The 23,657-nt window shown below is 30.3% G+C and overlaps 1 protein-coding gene across 1 annotated transcript; it reads left to right on the plus strand.

Moving 5' to 3' along the window:
* Positions 1–4,106: 4,106 nt before the first annotated feature.
* LOC126745047 (uncharacterized) lies at positions 4,107–22,952 on the plus strand. The gene is made up of 11 exons (XM_050452729.1): positions 4,107–4,538; positions 9,101–9,282; positions 13,263–13,425; positions 13,481–13,759; positions 13,810–14,033; positions 16,201–16,323; positions 16,386–16,688; positions 16,743–16,892; positions 22,185–22,314; positions 22,371–22,508; positions 22,566–22,952. The coding sequence occupies exons 1-11, from the start codon at positions 4,484–4,486 to the stop codon at positions 22,790–22,792; spliced, it is 1,974 nt and encodes a 657-aa protein (XP_050308686.1). The 5' UTR covers positions 4,107–4,483; the 3' UTR covers positions 22,793–22,952.
* The last annotated feature ends 705 nt before the right edge of the window (positions 22,953–23,657 follow it).

The raw sequence follows: 23,657 nt of genomic DNA on the forward strand, positions 1-23,657 counted from the left end.
ATTCCTTAATCCTACTGTTCAGATTTAACTACGTAAGTAAATAGGTGAAATTGTAATAAAAATTAATTAATCATTATCGTAAATACCCGGTTATAGCTTTAATAGTCTTAGATCCAACGGCACAAGACTACGTCACCGGGATTGTTGATAAGAGTAATTTCAATGTGTATTAATTTATCTTTTCTTTAAATCAATTTAAATTGAACTATTTTACCCATAAATTGAAAATAGCAGAGGGGATAGAACGGAACCTCATTGATTGATATTCCCGGAACGGGAATCATCTATGGTTAACAGTATCAGAGTCTTTATAAATCCTATAATATATATCCTATCGTTGTCCAATTATTTTCGAACAATTTTATGTATAAACATTTTTTGTGCCTCAAAAACTTTTTGAGTAAAACGCGATTTTTACCATTTAAGGTCCAAGAGTCTTCAAATTTGAAAATTTTAAAACCAAAGTGTTATTTTATGATTTTTATTTTCTAACGAACATTTTTGGTCATAATTTTGGAACCACTGGAAATATTTTCATAATTTTTTCACGACAGGATAGTGGAGTTCCTAAAGATAAATTTGAGTGTAGAAACATCACTGTAAATTTAAGATTTGAATAAAAAAAAGCATTTTTGGTTGAACGACTTTTTTTGCAATTTTTTTAATCAGTTTCTCAATTTTATTGCAAATACTTCTTTGTTATAATTGGAATATTTAAAAACAAATTATACATAAAAAAAGTCCAATCATTCAAAATCCAGAGATTGAGGATCTTAAAACCAAATTGTAATTCTATGATGTTTTTACCAGACATGTATTTGGGCTAAAACCTTTAGGAATTGCTTGGCATTCTTGAATAATATTCTTAATTAATGAACATTTTTGATACAGAGGGAAAAAGACTAATTCCAGGAGATCCAAACTCTATTTAGAAAATGAAGCGACGATATAGAAAATAGGTGGACAAAAATTAAATTGTCATTTATATATTATTATATTTATTTTTTTTTAAATTAGTGGAAGCTCCTGGGAGAGAAATGTTCGTGGTATTTGACTAGTTTAAGAAAGAAAATAAATTGAAATAAATGCTTCATATTAAATCGCCCTAGAAGTGCCTAACTATAATTTAGTTCTATAAAACCTTTATGTTTGTTATATAGCAAGGAACGAACATTATGTTTTCATGTTGGCATACCCTGTATTTTTCTCTTTCGACTAAACATTCCTAAGTTCATTATACTCGGATTAAAATATACGCTCTTACTTTGTATCACCCTTAAGTATTTGGCAATAATATTTCAATAAAAATAAGCAATAAGTTATAGGTACAAAATTATTATTAGTTCTTCAGTGACAAACAATTTATACAAAATGACTGAAATAGGAAAATTGTTTAATAATTCCCAGAAAATTCAAGGAATAAAAAAAAGAACAGAATAGAACGAGCGCCATCTGTGAATGTTCCAGAACAGTGGTCCGTAGTTAGTTCTCCTACCGCTAGGGGGGCAGTTCAAGTCAGAATAATGGCGCGACTTTTAAATCGAAATAATTATATATATACAGTGTTAATAAGTGTTATAATTTTTAAGAACATATTTACAATGTCTTGATAAAACTAGTAAGTGAAAATAAAAGTAAGCGGATAAATATTAGAAGAGTAAAATACAACGTTAAACTACACAAATATCAAATTTAGATATACCCTCCTAACAACCGTTTAAATTCTTTTATATAACTACATTCCTTAATATTATTTGGTAACTTATTAAATTCGATTAACTATTTATAAAGAATAGAATTCAACATTTCTTTAGAATAGCATCTATCAACAATAATAATATGTCTATTTAGCATATTTGCTACATACGTGGTAGCAGGAGGTAGTAGTGGAGGCAAGATGCGAGAAACTACAAACTCATAATTAGCAATATAAAACCTAAAACTAGTGTGTTAAAAGTGTAAAAAAATTTAATTAATAAGCACACAGAGGACATTGAAATTTATTTGTCATTTAGGTCAGAACTAATTAAAGGCTTAAGTTTTAATGTAGAGTATACTACAGTAATTACAAAATTCGCACAATGTTTTATTAAATTCACTGGAAATTAATAAAGCATCTATGGTTAACAATATTGAGATTGGAATTCTAGAATAATACTCTTAATGAATGAACATTGTTGATATAGAGGGAAAAATACTAATTATGTAAATACTACTTAAATTTGACTCATTCAATTGAATTAAATTTAAGTAGTGTTACAAAAATACGAGAGAAAACGAAGCGATGATATAGAAAATAGGTGGAAAAATCGAATTGTCATTTATATATCTTTATCTCAATCTGAAAATTAGAAGAGGATGGGAATAGAATGATGTTTTTCGGGTATAACTAGACACATTACGAGAGAAAAACACTAATTCCAGGTGATCCAAGCTCTATTTAGAAAATGGAGCGATTATATAGAAAATAGGTGGAAAACCTCCTAAAAAAGTCCTAAAATCCTACATCCCAGAATTCAGTATACCAATGCAAACAAACAATATAATAATAATAGTCACCTTGAACATATACAACAAGAACAATATTACACCATTTTGATGAACATTCAACAGATTGATTGCTACAGGAAATTTCCGAGGCAAATATTAAATTACATTATCATTGGCAAATTATTTTATTTCTTACAGGCACTCCTGTGAGACAAATGTCAATAAATCGATTTTTAGTGCTGGGATTGTAATATTTTTCTCAGCAATGTTTAAAGTGCACTTTAGGTCTCTATAGAAGTCAATAATTGCATTAATTTAACTACTAAAAATCAACGTATTCATTAGTCATTATATTTTATTTATTCCAGGCATTCCAGTGAGAAAAATGTCAATAAATTGATTTTTAGTGCATGGATTTTAATAATCTCTTCAGCAATGTTTGAAGTGTACTTTGAACTTCCATAGAAGTCAATAATTGCAATAATTTAACTACTAAAAATCAACGTATTCATTAGACAATAAGAGACAAATTATTTTATGTATTCCAGGCACTCCAGTGAGAAAAATGTCAATAAATCGATTTTTAGTGCATGGATTTTAATAATCTCTTCAGCAATGTTTGGAGTGTACTTTGAACTTCCATAGAAGTCAATAATTGCAATAATTTAACTACTAAAAATCAACGTATTCATTAGTCAATAAGAGACAAATTATTTTATTTATTCCAGGCACTCCGGTGAAAAAAATTCAATATTTTTATTTTTAGTGCATGGATTTTAATAATTTCTTCAGCAATGTTAGAAGTGTACTTTGAACTTCCATAGAAGTTAATAATTACAATAATTTAACTACTAAAAATCAACGTATTCATTAGTCAATAAGAGACAAGTTATTTTATTTATTCCAGGCAATCCAGTGAGAAAAATGTCAATAAATTGATTTTTAGTGCATGGATTTTAATAATTTCTTCAGCAATGTTTAAAGTGTACTTTGAACTTCCATAGAAGTCAATAATTACAATAATTTAACTACTAAAAATCAACGTATTCATTAGTCAATAAGAGACAAGTTATTTTATTTATTCCAGGCATTCCAGTGAGAAAAATGTCAATAAATTGATTTTTAGTGCATGGATTTTAATAATTTCTTCAGCAATGTTTAAAGTGTACTTTGAGCCTCTATAGAAGTCAATAATTGCAATAATTTAACTACTAAAAATCAACGTATTCATTGGTCCAGTCACTCCAGTGAGAAAAATGTCATGATTTTTATTTTAAGTGAAAAGCCTATAGCATCCCAAATTAAGGAAGCTTGAGGTCATGATACATTTATATAATTTAAGAATATACAAATATACCGAGAAAATGTCTATAAAAGTAATAGAGCCTAAAGAATACTTATATATAAACGTCCTAAGCGAAAACAATCGTCGAGCAACCAGACATCATATCAAACTTCCCCAATAAGAGAATGTCACGGTTTTCCCGGAACATCCAGGGTTTCCAACGATTTTTTATGAGTAGACCTTCACTGTGCACCGATGACTAATAATTCGACCCTCGGCCACGACCCTGTGCTGCCTCTATCGATTTCTGTGCGCAGCATCCCTCACGAATAATACGATCTCCCAGTCTCTGGGCTTATTAAAAAAAATAAAAATTCTCCCTATATTTACAAGGCGCAAATAGCTCCCATGTAACCGTCTATCAATAAGATTAACGCGTATCACTTCTATGCCAAAGTGTATTTGGGAGGAACATTATTAGTTTTCGTTTTTATTAAGGTTTAGTGTGTATATTGTCAAGGACGACAACAGGTAGAGCCATTGATCTTCGTTTTAGTTGCAAGTTTGGTTCGATGATGTATAAGTCCTTGCTAAAGGGCTTTTTTTAACGGTAAATTTGGTTATAACGAAGGAGGGGCATAGAATAAATAAAACTGAAAAATAAATAATTAGATCGTATGGGATGATTAGTTATATAATATCAACAAGATGGGAAGTTTGCCGAATCTTCATGAGTTAGAACATGTGGAGGGTGGAAAAGAATGTAAGTATATTTTAATATTCTTAAGAGTGTTCTAGTAGTTTGTATTTTAAAATTTGAACCATCACCTAAGCTACAGCCATTGTATTAATGTTGAATATGAGTGTCCCTCAATAAGTGAAATTTCTGTTTTTAACAGTCTACATTTAAAATATCAAATAAACTTAATAATTATAAGGATTTACTACAAACAATTTCGTGGCAAATTTGTTTTGATCTTAAACAGAAATTAAATAATAATTTAAAAATTGTATGACGACCTGTATATACAACATAAAGCAAAAATTAGCCTCAACAATACACAATTATTAAATTAATAATCATAATAATACATGGGTTTCAAATTGTTCAGTTATTGATTCAATAAATGTGTATGCATTAAAATTATGCATTAATTAAGTGTTAAAAACTGCATATTACTATGAAGTGTTTACGCATGCACTCATTATGGTTACATAATTTCTTGGACTGTTGTTTGGTAAAAAATTTATAACTTATAAAATAATAGACCAATTAACTTACAGTCTTCTCAAATCAATTAGCAATAAATATCTTTATAAGTATAGGAAGTTTTAAGTAAATTGGTTGTGATTTAAATTTTTTGTGAATTTTTAAATAAGGACTAAAATAATATTTAGGCTTATTTTGAAAAAAAAATTATAACAGGAAAAATATTAGACCAATTAACTCACAATCTTCTACCATCGATTACCATAATTTTTCTTCATAAATTCAAGAAGTTTCAAGTAAACTGGTGTTCATTTTAATTTTTTATGAATCTTTAAGGTTTAACTAAAATAATTGTTGGACTTTTTGTGGAAAAAAACATCATAGCTTAAAAAATAATTGACCAATTAACTTACAATTTCTCAAATCGATTAGCAATTAATCTCTTTATAATTATAGGAAGTTTCAAGTAAATTGTACTTGATTTGAATTTTTTATGAATTTTTAAAGATGAGGTAAAACATTATTTGAACTTTTTTTTGAAAAAAAATCATAACATGAAAAGTATTAAACCAATTAAGTTAGAATCTTCTACCGTCGATTAGCAAAATATTTTTTTTTATAATTACAAAAAGTTTCAGGTAAACTGGTGTTGATTTTAACTTTTTATGAATTTTTAAGTTTTAACTAAAATAATTTTTGGACTTTTTGTGGAAGAAAAAATCGTAACTGGAAAAATATTAGACCAGTTAACTTATGACTTTCTTTTGTCGATAAAGAATAGGTTTATTTATAATTACAAGAAATTTCAAGTAAATTGCTCCCGGCTTAAATTTTTCTAAAATTTTTAAATTTGGACTAAAATAATTTTTGGACTGTTTTGATAAAAAATTTATAACTTATAAAATAATAGATGAATTAACTTACAATCTTCTCAAACCGATTAGCAACAAATCTTTTTATTAGTATAAAAAGTTTCAAGTAAATCGGTCTTGACTTGAATTTCTTATGAATTTTTAAAGTTGAGGTAAAATAATATTTGGACTTTTTTTTGGAAAAAAAATCATAACATGACAAATATTAGACCAGTTAACTTATGACTTTCTTTTGTCGATAAACAATAGGTTTATTTATAATTACAAGAAATTTCAAGTAAATTGCTCCCGGCTTAAATTTTTCTAAAATTTTTAAATTTGGACTAAAATAGTTTTTGGACTGTTTTGATAAAAAATTTATAACTTATAAAATAATAGATCAATTAACTTACAATCTTCTCAAGCCGATTAGCAACAAATCTTTTTATTAGTATAAGAAGTTTTAAGTAAATCGGCCTTGACTTGAATTTCTTATGAATTTTTAAAGTTGAGGTAAAATAATATTTGGACTTTTTTTTGGAAAAAAAATCATAACATGACAAATATTAGACTAGTTAACTCATGACTTTCTTCTGTCAATAAACAATAGGTTTATTTATAATTACAAGAAATTTCAAGTAAATTGCTCCCGGCTTAAATTTTTCTAAAATTTTTAAATTTGGACTAAAATAATTTTTGGACTGTTTTGATAAAAAATTTATAACTTATAAAATAATAGACCAATCAACTTACAATCTTCTCAAACCGATTAGCAACAAATCTTTTTATTAGTATAAGAAGTTTTAAGTAAATCGGTCTTGACTTGAATTTCTTATGAATTTTTAAAGTTGAGGTAAAATAATATTTGGACTTTTTTTGGGAAAAAAAACATAACATGAAAAATATTAGACCAGTTAACTTATGACTTTCTTCTGTCAATAAGCAATAGGTTTATTTATAATTACAAGAAATTTCAAGTAAATTGCTCCCGGCTTAAATTTTTCTAAAATTTTTAAATTTGGACTAAAATAATTTTTGGACTGTTTTGATAAAAAATTTATAACTTATAAAATAATAGATCAATTAACTTACAATCTTCTCAAGCCGATTAGCAACAAATCTTTTTATTAGTATAAGAAGTTTCAAGTAAATCGGTCTTGACTTGAATTTCTTATGAATTTTTAAAGTTGAGGTAAAATAGTATTTAGACTTTTTTTTGGAAAAAAAATCATAACATGAAAAATATTAGACTAGTTAACTCATGACTTTCTTCTGTCAATAAACAATAGGTTTATTTATAATTACAAGAAATTTCAAGTAAATTGCTCACTGCTTAAATTTTTTTTAAATTTTTAAATTTGGACTAAAATAATTTTTGGACTGTTTTGATAAAAAAATTTATAACTTATAAAATAATAGACCAATTAACTTACAATCTTCACAAACCGATTAGCAACAAATCTTTTTATTAGTATAAGAAGTTTCAAGTAAATTGGTCTTGACTTGAATTTCTTATGAATTTTTAAAGTTGAGGTAAAATAATATTTGGACTTTTTTTTGGAAAAAAAATCATAACATGACAAATATTAGACTAGTTAACTCATGACTTTCTTCTGTCAATAAACAATAGGTTTATTTATAATTACAAGAAATTTCAAGTAAATTGCTCCCGGCTTAAATTTTTCTAAAATTTTTAAATTTGGACTAAAATAATTTTTGGACTGTTTTGATAAAAAATTTATAACTTATAAAATAATAGACCAATCAACTTACAATCTTCTCAAGCCGATTAGCAACAAATCTTTTTATTAGTATAAGAAGTTTTAAGTAAATCGGCCTTGACTTGAATTTCTTATGAATTTTTAAAGTTGAGGTAAAATAATATTTGGACTTTTTTTTGGAAAAAAAATCATAACATGACAAATATTAGACCAGTTAACTTATGACTTTCTTTTGTCGATAAACAATAGGTTTATTTATAATTACAAGAAATTTCAAGTAAATTGGTCCCGGCCTATATTTTTTTAAATTTGGACTAAAATAATTCTTGGACTGTTTTCGGTAAAAAAATTATAACTTACAAAATAATTTATCAATTAACTTACAATCTTCTCAAATTGATAAGCAATAAATCTTTTTATAATTATACGAAGTTTGAAGTAAATTGCACTTGATTTGAATTTCTTATGAATTTTTAAATTTGGAGTAAAATAATTATAACTTATAAAATAATACACGAATTAACTAACAATCTTCTCAAATCGACAAGCAATGAATCTCTTTATAATTGTAGGAAGTTTCAAGTAAATTGTACTTGATTTGATTTTCTTATGAATTTTTAAAGTTGAGATAAATTATAAAATAATTAGGCAAAAAATTAGAAAAAATTAGCTATTTGTCACTCACATTTATTAAAATAAATGGGGGTATGTAAAAAAATATCTAGGAGTACATTAAATCGTAATTATATTTATTTTTTTAAATGAGCAGTAGGAATTAAATAATTGCTAACATATATAACATAACCTTTTTTATTCTTGCACAAGTGACAAGATCTCGAGATTCAGCGACATAAAATTTACAAAATGACTGAAAAAGGAAAATTATTCGATAATTCCCGAAAAACGTAAAAATTACTCCCAATGCCTGCAAGAAACAAAAAAAAACAGAATAGAACGAGCGCCATCTATGAATGTTCCAGAACAGTGGTCCGTAGTTAGTTCTTCCACCGCTAGGGGGGAAGGGCAGTTAAAGTCAGAATAATGGCGCTACTTTTAAATCGAAATAATTATAGTCTGTGTTTCCAGCGCATGTACAATAAATCTGTTGACTATTTTTGTGTACATGGATTTCCTGAAATAATGCTATAAACACGTATTGTTATTTAATTGAGAAGACTGATACTGTATACAGTAATATTTATTATGTATTTATATATTTATATCTGATCCTACAAATAGAAGGCTTAGTGCGTTTAGTATGATTTTTTCACATTTTTACACAGATGACACTGAAATTTATCATGTTATTTAGGTCAGAACTAATTACAGGCTTAAGTTTGAATGTACAGTATAGTACAGTAATTACATTGATTTGAGTAATATATAGTGATTGAATGCCAATACGCGTTAAAGCTACTTACTGTATAAAAACTTGCTCTTATTATGACCACCTCTATTTAAAAATACCTCTACTTACTTAAAAGAGTGAGAATTCAAATGAAGAAAGACATAAAATATTTTATTTAATAACCCTTTATTTTAGGTCAGTCCCATTTTAAGCCCGGTCCAGCTTTGGGTCACTTGTGTGGTACCTACGATGCAGATCTGACAAACGAAGAAAAATCCCGGATACTCCACCGGTACTCCGGGCATGCCCGTATAACGAAAGTGCGAAGTAATCCACACGATTCACACCGGGTAGTGCAGGACGATGTCGTGATGGAGGTATAACTATTGAAATTTCTTTGTATTTGTGTTTATATAGGTGTCAAGTTGACTTTGAAAGATTGCAGCACATTTATTGAACATAAAATGGTTAAACTCGTGTCTCTAAACCGTATAGAACCAAAGTGGTCCCCAAGCGACACGCGATAGTTAAAAAATAAACCTTCATTTACATCAGGTGTACATTTTTGGTTGAACTTCAACTATTACATGTTAATGATATAAAATTATTTTATCATAAAAGTTAAACATTTTAGTATGGTATATATGTATAGTATTTAAAGACGTTTATAAAATGGAATGAGCTTCTAAACAAAGATACTTGCCATCAGAAAAACGTTGAATTTTTAGTTATAGAAGACAAGTATAAAACCTTCATTTTAATCGTTAAATAATTGTTGATATGGAGAGAATTTAAGCTTGAATTGTGGTATATTTTACTGGGTGTCAAGAAGTCTACCAATAAAGTTTACATTTATCGTAAATATTTTTTAATAAAAAAAAAGTACACCACTGCATTTTTCTAAAATAATTTTTTTTTTTAATTCCTTGTTTAGCTTTGAATTAATTTGTATTCATGAGTTTTTTTTTTGTTTGTACATCTTATTTGGTATAGTTATTGTGTTTTATACCAGTAAGAAATTGTTTTCAAGAATCATTGTTTTTCAAAATAATATGCTGGTTTCGTAGTGAATATCTAATCTAATAACACAGTTTGTTTATTTGAATTTGATAAAATTTTATGTATGTATATAAATAAATATTCAATACAAAAACATTGGTACTATATTGGATATTGTGAACGAAAAATAGTATTTTTCAAAAGAATTGGTTACTGGGCAAATGTTTGGGGTGGGTGGGGGGGGGGTAAGGATTTTTTTAATAAAAAACAATGTTTCTGCATGAAATATATATAAAATATTTAATTTAATAACATTGGTCTGAACACAGCGTTATTAAATTGAATTATATGGACAAAAAACAATGATTTTTCAGAAGAATTTCATCAAATATTTGAGGTGTAGTAATCGAGTCAATTGTCAATTTTTTTTAAACTCTTTTGTCAATTTTTTTAATTGCCGAAATTTGTTAACAGAATCATATATTATATACGTATATTCTCACCTATAATTTTCTTAAAAAGCATTTTTCTCTCAGGCAATTATTTTCTATAAAAAAAAACGTTTTTCATTAATTCTACCTTTACCCCCTCACCCACCTCACACAATTTACCAGTAAGAAATTGTTCTCAAAAATCATTGTTTGATATTAATTTTAAATAAATATATTAATAAATATTTAATACAAAAACAGTGCTATTAGATTGGTTATAATGGAAGAAAAAAAATGATTTTATGAAGGAATTTTTAACTGGGCAAATATTTGGGGTGGGTGGGAGGCTAAGGGTTTTTTTAATAAAAAACAATGTCCCTGCAAAAAATATATATGAAATATTTAATTTAATAACATTGTTTATTTAACTTTCATATAATTATATATATACGGTGATTCAAAATTGAGTGCAAAGATTTCAAGGGCGTATTTACTAGCCAAAAATAGAAACTTTTTTTCATATAAACAACGTATGTCCTAACTTGCTTCGTTTTCTAGATACAGTGTGTAATTTTTTTTTTAATAAAATCGGGTTTTTATCAATTATTCGAAATCCTTTCAGCCGATTTAAGTAAAATTTGGTAGGCTTATTTGTCGCTTGCAGTGGCGAAGCGTGAACTTTTTTTTCGGGTAGACAAACAATAAAAATCAAGAGAAAAGAAAAAAATAATTACTACTAGCATAAAAAGATAGATGAAAATAAATACTACTTACAAAAAAAACACAACTAAAATACAATTGCCAATATCGAACAGTCGTTCATAAATAACCACTGAAAAAACCTTTTCTATACACCCAAAAATAAAAATACTAATTATTAAAACAAAACAAAATTGAAGATGTATTGCGGCCGACCAGATCAAGCGTGTCCATAAACAATAACCCTCAACAGCATAATAAAATAGCTGCTCGAATGTCTTTTCCGCGAGTAAATTTTGCATACGTTAACAGGCTGAATACTGATCTGCTCCAAATTTCGGAACACAAATATCAATGTGTCTTCCTGGGACTCGTATACATTAATTGGGTGTCAGCTCTGTATTTTTATCTTAATCGGTGCGGCAGGCGGGGGCGCGCCTTGAATTAATCGTGTTTAGATACTATATGATAATAGTAAGAATGGCGACTACGTTCTATGTTAATTTTTTTAAAATTTTAATTTAACAATTACATGAAATAATTACGTGATAAATTAATGACAAATAACTTGATAATTTTGGGTAGACAGTGTCTACCTTGTGTACTCGCTCGCTTCGCCACTGTCATAAAGGCCCTTCTTTGGTGGGAATAAAATAAATTTATTAATTCCAGCGGCGTTTCAGGGGGCTACCTACTGGATACTTTTAGGTAAAATTATTATATGCCACCGCTTGTTTGACAATTAAATTTTTTTTTTAGATTAAGCGGTCAATAATGTAACTTTCTTGCCCCTTGAGCCTTACTCGTTTACAGGAAAAAAATCAAAATCTGTAACAGATACATACAAAAGCAAATGTTCATAACAAAAAAAAATCACATATCGTAATTTTTTTCCTAACCACATAAAAAAATATCAGCCGCAATTAATGTTAGTGAATAATATTACCAGCTTACCCAACTCAACCCAAATCTGCCGTATTTTAATTTTTTAAATACTAATCAGGTCCGTATTAAAGAAAAAAGCTTGAAAACTGCTATATTTATACCGAAACGTCGAGACAGACATTTATTCTTTTCTTTTTAAATATAAAATTAAAAATCCAAGTTTGTATTTAAAAAAAAAAGTTGATGATGATATCTATGAAACGAATTGTCGCATAAAAAATCTAAATACACTTTTTTAATCAGAATAAAATGCCGCAGCTTTTTTCTAATTTAACCGCCCTCGTATCTTTTATAGTATAGGAGATAGCAATACTGTCCCTATGAAAAAGGCAACACCCTATATTATTATTATTTAGATTGGATAATATGGATGAAAAACAGTAATTGTTTAGAAGAATTTTATCAAATATTTGAGGTGGAGTAATCGAGAGAGAGTAAAACTAGATATGTAAATCCCTTGTCAAATTTTTAAATGCCGAAATTTTCTCTGATTTGTAAACAGAATCGTATATTATATACGTATATTCTCACCTATACATTTCTTAAAAAGCATTTTTCTTTCAGGCAATTATTTTCTACAAAAAAAAACGGTTTTTTATTAATCCTACCCTTAGCCCCCCGCCCACCCCACACAACTTACCACTAAAAAACTGTTTTCGAAAATCATTGTTTTCCAAAATAATACAGATGAATAACAGCTAATTTTGTCATTAATATTTAATCTAATAACTTAATTTGTTTTATTTATAGTTAATATAATTATATATATGTAAATTAATAAATATTTAATTCGAAAACAGTGATATTACATTGGATTTTATGAACGAATAACAGTGATTTTTCGAAGGCATTTCTTACTGGACAAATTTTTGGGGTGCATGGGAGGTTAATGATTTTTTTGTGAAAAAAAAAACAATGTCTCTGCAAAAAATATATATGCCATATTTAGTATATAGACGGCGTTATAAGATTGGATAATATAAACAAAAAACACTGAATTTTCAAAAAAATTGCATCAAATATTTAAGGTGGGTAATAATTGAGTGTCAAAACTAGAAATGCAAATCCCGTATCTTTTTTTCAAATCCCAAAAATTTCTCCCTTTTGTAAACAGAATCGTAAACGATATACGTACATTCTACAGTTTAATAAATATACTCTCACCATATACAGTTGATAAATATATTAAAACCAACAATTTAACGATAATAACAATATATGATGTGTTGCTTGGGTCCCATATAAGAAAAACACTTGTTCCAACAAAACCTTCATATTTCCAGCACATGACGGCGTATTCCCCAGTATCCCGAAAATCCCACTTAAATCTACACTGCACCGGCAGCCACATGAAGAGGATCGATTCACTGGCGAGTTCAATTGGCGCGACATCTGTCCGAAGACTTTTAACTGTGGTGCGTGGCGGGGGACCACACAAAAACATCGGTAAACGCATTTTCTATTAAAATTAAAAAAAAAAATACATTACAAACATTTTCAGAACGTTCCGGAGGGATTTTACATAACAGAAAGTTACTGATAACCAACTTGTTCATGATGTGTCTGTGCCATTTGTTATCCACTGCCGCCCTGATGTCTTTCTTATCCCTTCAAAGTAGCGTTTCGGTATGGGTCCGATCAAACTCAAATGACGGATTCGAAGTGAATGTGGGATCGCTACTCAGTTCGGAAATTTTCTTCGTCGCTGCCGTAGCAGCACTAGTTGCACCCTATTGCGTTAGATTACTGGGTGCTACGATTGTGGCTGTCATATGTCACGGTAAGTTAGATATCGACCCCTGTATATACAGATCCTTCACATTCTTTTAGTTGGTATGGGCTTGTTCTACGCGAGCCATCTATATCCAGTCCTGTACATCACGATATCCGCCAGTTTCTTCATGGGGGTTTTCCTTGGACTGCTATCCAATGCCCACATATCGTTTCTAATCATTTTAACCCAGAAGATCACGGCCTTGTTTCACGAGGAAGACGAGGACTGCATTTATTCAAGGAGAACCTGTATCATCCGAAGGGCCGCCCGAGGATTTCAGGTTAGTAGAATTAGAAACAATAGGACTTGATGCACATCTGAAAAAATCCTTACCGGACTAATATTGTTCAGATTGCAAATTTGTGCTCCAAATGTGTTCCAAATATGGTACAAAAGAGGAAAGAAAGGATGTGTACTGGGATATGTCTACGTAGATCTCTCAAGTTCTAGTCGGCTAAATATGGCTGTCTGTGATCAATACAGTACAGTGATTTACTTATTATTTAGTACGATGTCTTCGTTGAACCAAAAAAAAATCTTTGCACATAAATTTTCTGAATTTATTAAATTAATCTACAATAAACGCCTGGACTATTGCGGCTTTAGATCAAAGAAAATAAATTCGCTATGTCCAAGGTCTGTGCATAGTCGTGCAAAGTCATGAACCGGCATAGTAATCCTATGAGTTTTTCCAGGCTATTCTATAGATCTAAGGTCTCTAATACTATTAGTGTATATAATTAATATTAGAGGCACGTACTGCAAAAAAATTGTAATTTGCTTATTATATTATTATAATCTGTGACTTTGGTTATTATTTAAGGGTAGGTCTGAATTGTTAATTTTTTTGTGTCTTTTTACGCAATTGAAATCATTGGTCAAGTCACAGAATACAGCTGCCGCATTCTTAACTGGCTCTTAAAGAGGTTTTTTGCTAGAAAACTGTGTGAAATTACTAGTTTCTACTAAGTACGATGACTTCATTGAACCAACAAGATTTGCACACAAATTTGCTGAATTTATTAAATTAATCTACGATAAACGCCCGGACTATTGCGGCTTTAGATTAAAAAAAATAGATTCGCTACGTTCAAGGTCTGGTCTAATCTAATTTGTGATTTTGATTAATAATTAGTGGTGCTAAACAATTAGGCCTGAATTGTAATTTTTTTTGTGTTTTTCTACGCAATCGAAAGCTTCGGCTAAATTACAAGATACAGCTGCGGCATTCTTAACTGGCTCTTAAAGAGGTTTTTTGCTAGAAAACTGCGTGGAGTTACTAGTTTTTATTTATTACTTAGCACGATGCCTTCATTGAACCAAAAAAAAATCTTTGCACATAAATTTGCTGAATTCATTAAATTAATCGACCATAAAGGCCCGGACTATTACATCAAAGAAAATAGATTCGCTATATCCAACGTCTGTGCATAGTCGTGATCTCCTTAACTAAATGAACCTGCATAGTAATCCTATGAACTTTTCCAGGCTATTCTATAGATCTAAGGTCTCTAATACTATTAGTGTATATAATTAATATTAGAGGCACGTACTGCAAAAAAATTGTAATTTGCTTATTATATTATTATAATCTGTGACTTTGGTTATAATTTAAGGGTAGGTCTGAATTGTTAATTTTTTTGTGTCTTTTTACGCAATTGAAATCATTGGTCAAGTCACAGAATACAGCTGCCGCATTCTTAACTGGCTCTTAAAGGGGTTTTTTGCTAGAAAGCTGCGTGGAGTTACTAGTTTTTATTTATTACTTAGCACGATGCCTTCATTGAACCAAAAACAATCTTTGCACATAAATTTGCTGAATTCATTAAATTAATCGACCATAAAGGCCCGGACTATTACATCAAAGAAAATAGATTCGCTATATCCAACGTCTGTGCATAGTCGTGATCTCCTTAACTAAATGAACCTGCATAGTAATCCTATGAACTTTTCCAGGCTATTCTATAGATCTAAGGTCTCTAATACTATTAGTGTATATAATTAATATTGAGGCACGTACTGCACAAAAATTGTAATTTGCTTATTTTATTATTTTAATCTGTGTGATTTTACTTATTATGTAAGGGTAGGTCTGAATTGTTAATTTTTTACTGGATTCTAGTTGTAAGTCCTTTATTTTCTGCTCTAATAAACCAACCTGCTTTCCATCTTAGTATATTCGATAACCCTGGATAAGTTATCTTTTTTGGGCATAAATTTCTTTGTTTACAGAAGGTTTGTCAATCCTACCAATATGTTTTCTTATAGTAAAGTTTCTATGGGAACTGTACTACTTTGTCTTTTTTGGAACAAGTGCTAGTTATTTGCTTTTGTTCCACATCTACATTCCTTCATACTCTCTCTCTCTGGTTTTAAGGTTGGATTAAAGAGATTTCAGTCAGCATTTGTTTTTAACCTAAATGCCTAAAACATGATGATTTTTTTAGGGTGCACATGACCTGGGTATAATGCTAGGGTCAGTGCTCTCCTTTCTGGTGATACACTTGACCTTTAATCCTGGCAGCGGCTTTTCCGCTAAAGAAATGGAAAACGCCTCGATCACGATTCAGGTGAGTTATTTCCTGTGTGTTTTAAGGGAAAGTTTGCATTACTATAAATTTAATTATTTCAGGAGTACTCCTCGATTACGTCATTAAATTGCTACATGAACAATACGATACTGGTAACGCTTTCCACCTCGGAACAATACGAATATTCGCAATTCCTGGACGAATTGTTCGATCAAACTGAGGAGGGACGATTGTGTGGGTCGCAGGCCTGTCCGGTTTTCTCTACAAGTGCCAATTTGTCTTTTAAGGCGGGATTTCGTGTTTTACCGGACCAATCATCTAAAATACTTATCGGGATTTATAGCGGGGCCTGCGGTTTGGCCTTTTTAATCGCCATGCTGGGAATGGATAATATTGCAGCTTTTGTAAGCTCGTTTTGTGTTTTTTTTTCATGAAGTTTATTATAAAGTGCGTTTCAGCTGTATCCGATTTCTTCAGAAAGAGATTTCGGATTGAACTCCTTAAGAGCTGTTAGGGAGAGCTTTAGAGATATGAGACTTTTATTGACTGCCCCTTTGGCCGTCTTTGTTGGATTGGAGCAAGCTTTTATATATGGCGTTTTTACCAAAGTAGGTATACGACGATGAAAGTGATTAGTAGTATAGTGTTCACATGTCGTCGCTGTGACTTGAGATCACCTCATGCTTGGTTCACCTCAATGCTACCTTAGACATGAATAAAATTTATACGAGTACTGCCTATTAAAGTAGTAAAACAAGTTTACTTAAGAGAAATATGCTATGATTTTAAAAATCAGTGTAATGGTTGCTTTTGTGTCACAGTGGCAACATGTTTTAGATAGAAAAAAAATCACGGAGAAATCTAACAGTCTTTGTTCGACTGCGACCACATGGACTTTTTTGAAAACTAAACTTGAAATTCCGTTTGTTGGTAACTTCAAAGAATCACAATTTTTTTATGAAAATTTAAATAAATTAACGGTTATATTCCACGGTAACTAACTTTAGGATCCTATTTTGCTCACCAGGGGTCATTTTCTTGGAATAAGCAGAAGATTCACGGTACCATTGCTCTGTTTTTAAGTCCTTAAAACATTTGCATTTTCATGGGTAAAATTACTTGGAAGTCCTTCAGAGTTTAATACAGACATCCTCCAATTTTTTTCAAATGGGACGGAGGGTCAAGTGATATCTCCTTAAAAAGGTTTTGCCATTCCCTATACAACGCTGCTTAGTTTTTAAAAATCGAGTCACTCGTTCAAGAAATATGAGCCCTTGAAAGTTGAACAATAATATGTAACGATATAATTAAAATTTATTGAGAGAGTGAGACTGAACCCAGAGTGAACATAGAACATATCTTTAAGTCCAAACACTAATTTAATTATTTCAATTAAACAAATGATAAGAATGCGAGAAACAATTTTTTGTCTTTTAAATGAACTTGTCGTTTTTGCGGCAAACTCTTTAGGCACATTTAGTGATTAAAAATATCCGGTTTCTTTCTTCAAGTTTAAATTAGGTCAAGTAGTTTTACTAGATACCTTTTTTGTGGTTAAAGTATTTAAAAATTGTTGAATCTTTAAATTTATTGATAATTATGGTGTACTCAATTGCAGAAAAAATAAAGATTATTGAGCTTTTTTTTAAAAACAATGAGTGTGGAAATCGGGTCGAGGATTTATTTAATCAATGGCATCCTGAGAAACATCTCTCTGGGAAAATTGTTCGAGAATTGGTTTTAAAGTTTCGCGAAACAGGTTCAGTTCACAACAAAAAGAGGAATATTGAAATGCAGGGTTTCATGAAGCTATAGAGATTGCAGTATTGGGGGAAGTTGCAATGGATAGTACGCTAAGTACAAGATAATTGGCCATTGCAACGGGTGTGTCTCGAATAAGTGTCCAAAGGGTATTGAAGAAATACAAGTTTCATCCCTATAAAATTCGCTTAGTGCAAGAATTGAGCGAAGAAGACTTTTAACGTCACTTGCAGTTTTGCGGTTATGAGTGAGCGAGCGTTAAACAATAATAATTGCACATTTAATGTGTGTTTTTTAAACGAGTATTCTTTTTTCCTAAATGGTTTAGTAAATCGCCAAAATTGCCGTTATTGGGCTGACGGCAATCCAAGGATTTTCTACCAAACACACACACACAACACTCCCAGAAGTTAAATGTATGGGCTGGTATTTTTGGAAATTTCATTGTGGGCTCTTTTTTCCACCCTGGAAATTTAACAGGCGATATGTAGTGAGATTTGGTACAAAATGCCATCGACCAAGCTCTAACAAATATCAAAGAAGAGGACCGCGCATACAATGAACAGAAATTGATTTTCCAACAAGACGGAGCTCCTCCACATTTCTCACTAAATGTACGCAACTATTTAAACGACAGATTTCCAGGACGCTGGATTTTACTTGATTAACATGGTAGCATTCAATCGCTTTTTGCATTTTTCGTCACACATTATTGTTTAATATTCAAGAGCCCATATTTCTTGAACGAGTGACTCGATTTTTAAAAACTAAGCAGCGTTGTATAGGGAATGACAAGGCCCTTTTAAAGAGGTACCACTTAACCCTCCGTCCCTTTTGAAAAAAATATGGGGATATCACCCCCGCTTATGAGTTTTTTTAAATGGTTTTTATGTCAAAAGTTGTCCCCCTGACAAACATACTTGACGTATTTTTGGATTTTGCCGAAAAGTTTTTTCCTACCCTGCAATGCCTTGCGGTACGTTTTCGATGGGCCAGCCTGTATATTTATAAGCGGGTCAAGCCCAATTCAGAAATATGCAAGTAACTATAAATACAAGCACAAGTAACAAAAATTAAAAATAAACAACAAAACCGGATACAAAAATCCATTGAATTCTAAGCTCCAGAAAGGGCCTCAAAGGTTGAAAGAAATTAATGTAACTATGTAGCTCATTGCTTAGTAGAGGAATACATGCATTTTTGGCAAAGGTACATGGAAAGTCTGGATGAAACTTGTGATGGATAATCTAGAGTTGAAGTAATCTATAGAGATTTTTTAAGTAATTAAGCTAATAAGGTTTCAAGATCAATTATTGAGTCTTTTAATGAATATCTTGATTATTGTAAGATCTCTAGTGAATGTATTTTTATGAGTATGAATGAGTATGAATGTATCTTTAGAGATTTATTAATAATGTCGTGTGATGTACAGTGAAGGTTGAAATCAAGTAGCAGTTTCAAATTTCTTATATATGCTGCACACACTTCAAAGGAGTATTGTTCATGTGATAAATAATAGGACTGGTTTGCCTTAGAACATTTGTATTTGGAGATGTCAAAAAAAGTCTTTAATTCATGAACCAATTAAGGTTGACCGCAAAGCATCAATGTCGTATAAAGGTGCCGAAATTATAAATTTCTATGTTGACTTCTATTGTTTTAAATAATAAATATGTAGTGAGTTTATTTTCAATTAAAAACTGACAAGCGATTATTTTTACAATTTAGCACATTTTAACAATCATAGGATATAAAATAGTAACTCACATGGCATATTGGGAGGGTGAGTATATCGGTTCTCTTCGGGGTGCTCTTTTAACTTAGTTTGAACCGAATCAACCGTTTTAACTGCATATTCGTACATTGTCATCATTAAATTATTTTTCTCGATAATCACAACAATTCCTAGGTCATATTCTACGTTCTACTGTGACGGTAGAATCTGTGGTTTTCTTGTCATTATCCTTTTCCAGTCTTTTCTAGAATATCATTCTATTTTTCTGTAGTGTAATTATTTCAGGTTTTAGTACATGAGATAAAACTTACACTGAACTTTGTCTTAAAAACAGCTCTGTATTAGCAGTAGCTGATTCGTGCAAGATTTGACTCGTTTCTTTCTTTTAGTTAATCTCTGTCAAATTAAGTCAAATATTTATTCATTCTTAAACCCATGATCAATTTTAATTTTATTCCGGTCAATTAAGTAATAATTTTTACAATGCGTATTAACTAACGGATCAACTGCTCATTGACTGGACGTTCTTTGTAATAAATTGAAATATCTTAATTTTTAAATTTAATTTTTTACGGGATGACTCAAAATTTTTTTAAACTAAAACCATTTTGGTTACTGTATAATTTTTTTACTACTTTCTTAAAGATTACTTGGAACTTTAGTTTTTGAGGTACTTTAATGAAGCTTTTACTGCAAGAAAATGCGTTTTCGAAGGAATAATTTGAGGTATCAACCACTCATACAGGTCTATTACTTTCTGAGTTAAGTACAGTTTTCTTCATCAAGTCCCAGTGCTCACTAATTTGAGGTTTTTGAAATAAATTGAAATATTTGAATTATTTATTATATTTCGACATTTGTCCACATAACTTTTAAGATATACGCCAAATCATTTAAGATACTTTTGTAATTTTTTCAAATTATTATAAAGAATACTTTGTATTTATACTGAGTTTGTTGTGTCCTGTAAGTTGGAAGGGTAGTTTTTAGGACTTATGTGGATAAATTAACGTTAATATCTTCTTTTAATATAAAGTTTTCCAATTGTATCGTCCAGACAGTTGAGGTACCATATCTACTTCAAAAAGTGACCTCTACTGTCTGGAAGAATCGTTTTTTCTTTCCAGAATTTTTAAAATTGCTTGGACTATCTTGAATAACAATGCATAATCAGTTTACGTAATTATTTATTATTTCCAGGCAAGTAAACTCATAATAAATAATTTCCAGGGATTTTTTTGTGTCCTGAAAGTACGAAGGGTAGTTTTTGGGGTTTACGTAGAGAAATAAACGTTAATATCTTTCCTTTATACAGATTTTTACCCAGTTATCTCGTGCAGGCAGTTGAGGTATGATATCTATTTCAAAAAATTTGAAAAGTGACCTCTATTGCTTGGAAAAATAATTCATAGTCAGTTTATGTAATTATTTATTACTTCCAGGCCGTTGAAATATGTTAAATACCTTCCAGGGAATTTTTTGTGACTTGTAAATTGAAAGGTACTTTATTGAAGTTTTTACTGAAAGAAAATGCGTTTTTTGGGGAATAATTTAAGATATGAAACATTTTTGTGGGTCTGATACTTTCCTAGTTAGATGCAGTTTTCTCTATCAAAACCTAGTGCTCACTGATTCGAGGTTTTTGGAGTATATTGAACATTTTTCATGTTTTTGGATATTTGTCCACAGCATTTTTGTAATTTTTTCACAGAATTATAAAGAGTTTTCTATAATTGAGTTCTATGTCAAAGAAGTGACGGTTAAGTTAAGAATGTGTTAAATTAGAACCATTTTAGTTCAAAAATAATTTTTTTACTAAATTTTCAAGTTACTTGGAAAATTTTTGAGGTACTTCAATGAAGTTATTACTGGAAGAAAAAGAGTTTTTTGAGGAATAATTTAAGATATGAACCATTTTTATAGGTCTAATACTTTCTAAGTTAAGTACAGTTTTGTTCATCAAGTCCCGGTGCTCCTTTATTTGAGGTTCTTGGAATGAATTGAAATATCTGAGTTTTTTTACGTTTATCCACATAACTTATTAATATACTAAGTATACATATAATACACTACCACAAACCTATTAATAAATTTTTATAATTTCTTTACAGTATTATAAAGGGTGGTAGGGTAACTCGAACCATTTTGATTTTAAGATAATTTTTTTTAAATTTAAATTTAATTGGCATATCGTCTGGGTCATGTTTAAGGGTAAATGGTTAAAAAACTTTCTACCTTCAAATACAAATGAATTCTTAATAAGACTGGAGTGCGAAATAGGAGTCGTCTAGTATTATACGAGCTGAAGCCTCTTATATGGAACGATTTAGATTCATTTGCTTCCCTTACAATAATTCCTCCTGCCTGATATATAATAATAATATTGGATATCACTATATTTTAGTCATATGTTGTATGCACCTTGGGAATTCACCGAGTAAACTTAGTCATCTTGGCGATGGGTCTTTTACAATCAATAGCCGCAGTGACCCTCAGTATGTTACTAAGGACAATCAGACGATATTATGTTATGGGTAAGTTATCTCTACAAATATAACAATTTTATTTTGAACCCCATTTATTATAATAGGCGTGGGTCTTATTTTCCAAATATGCTTAATCATGGTACTATTATTATGGAAACCGATCGAGGACGACCCGGCGCTGTTCTACGTCATATCGGCCGCCTGGGGTGTATGTCATGCCATTTGGGAAATGATCGCTTTCAGTAAGTCTTTGGCATTGGTAAGCGTTTAAAAAAAAAATAACAACTTTGAAATTTTAGCTCTATTGACCGGGCATTATCTGGACAATTGGGAGGCAGCGTTCGCGAATCGGGCTTTTTTTAAATTCATCGGATTCTCCATCGCCTTTCTACTGCAGAGTTTCCTGTGCAATTACGTGAAGTTGTACTTGTTGGCCTTTGTTATGGTCGCCGCCGTTATACCCTTCGCTATTTTAGAGTATCGACTGGAAAACTTACGTAAATTAAGGAATATCACTCGGTTATGACCAAAACTAAATCTATTCTGATTAACTATATAACATGTTTTTTTACTTGGATTTACTCATCTTGTGATTAGGCTAATAAAACTTATATTTTTATTAGTAGTTTAATATTTTATTATTGTATTGTTAAATACACTGTTTCGTGTTTAAATAAATAAATTCAACTATATAAGTCGTTTTAATTCAAACTCGATTTATTCGGGTCAGTATACATTTAAGTACAACTTTTACTCTTGTACACATTTTTGACGTCTTATTCTAAGCAAGTTTTGTTATTTTGTACTATAGCTATAAACCTCACTCTGCTTTAAAGCCTGTCTATTCTCTCTTATTGACAGTAATAGATACAGCCGGCAGAGAGACCATGGTGTCATCAACAAAAAAATTTCTTATTAGAGTTAGTGCCAAGGCATTAAAATTACAAATTATGGACACACGTAAATATTTCAAAAGCAGGTACTTAAGTGCTATAAAATAATTTTTCCCTGGTTAACCTTCAAGAAGAGATTATTTTAATTACCTTTAATTACCAATTTTTCCTACACCACTATCCCTGAAATCAAGATCAACTGAGGCTCTTTTCCAAAGGGATGCCCTAAGTCTTCCTTGGTTTTATTTAGCCCTAAACCCACTATGTAAGACACTGAATAAAATTGAAATAAGATACATCGTGAAACACCAGAAAGAGATGCACACAGTATTTAATCAATTGTACATGGATGTCCTCAAACTTAATGCTCAAAACGCCTCTCTCCTCTGCACTCTATCTCCCCTCAGCTGTATTACCTCCTCAACCGTTGGTGCTACTGTGTATACAATTATGTACGTGTAAATCATTAATGTAACACACAAAGATCAAGGATTTAAA

Source organism: Anthonomus grandis, chromosome 15, assembly GCF_022605725.1.
Source record: "Anthonomus grandis grandis chromosome 15, icAntGran1.3, whole genome shotgun sequence".
In the NCBI taxonomy this organism is placed as follows: domain Eukaryota; kingdom Metazoa; phylum Arthropoda; class Insecta; order Coleoptera; family Curculionidae; genus Anthonomus; species Anthonomus grandis.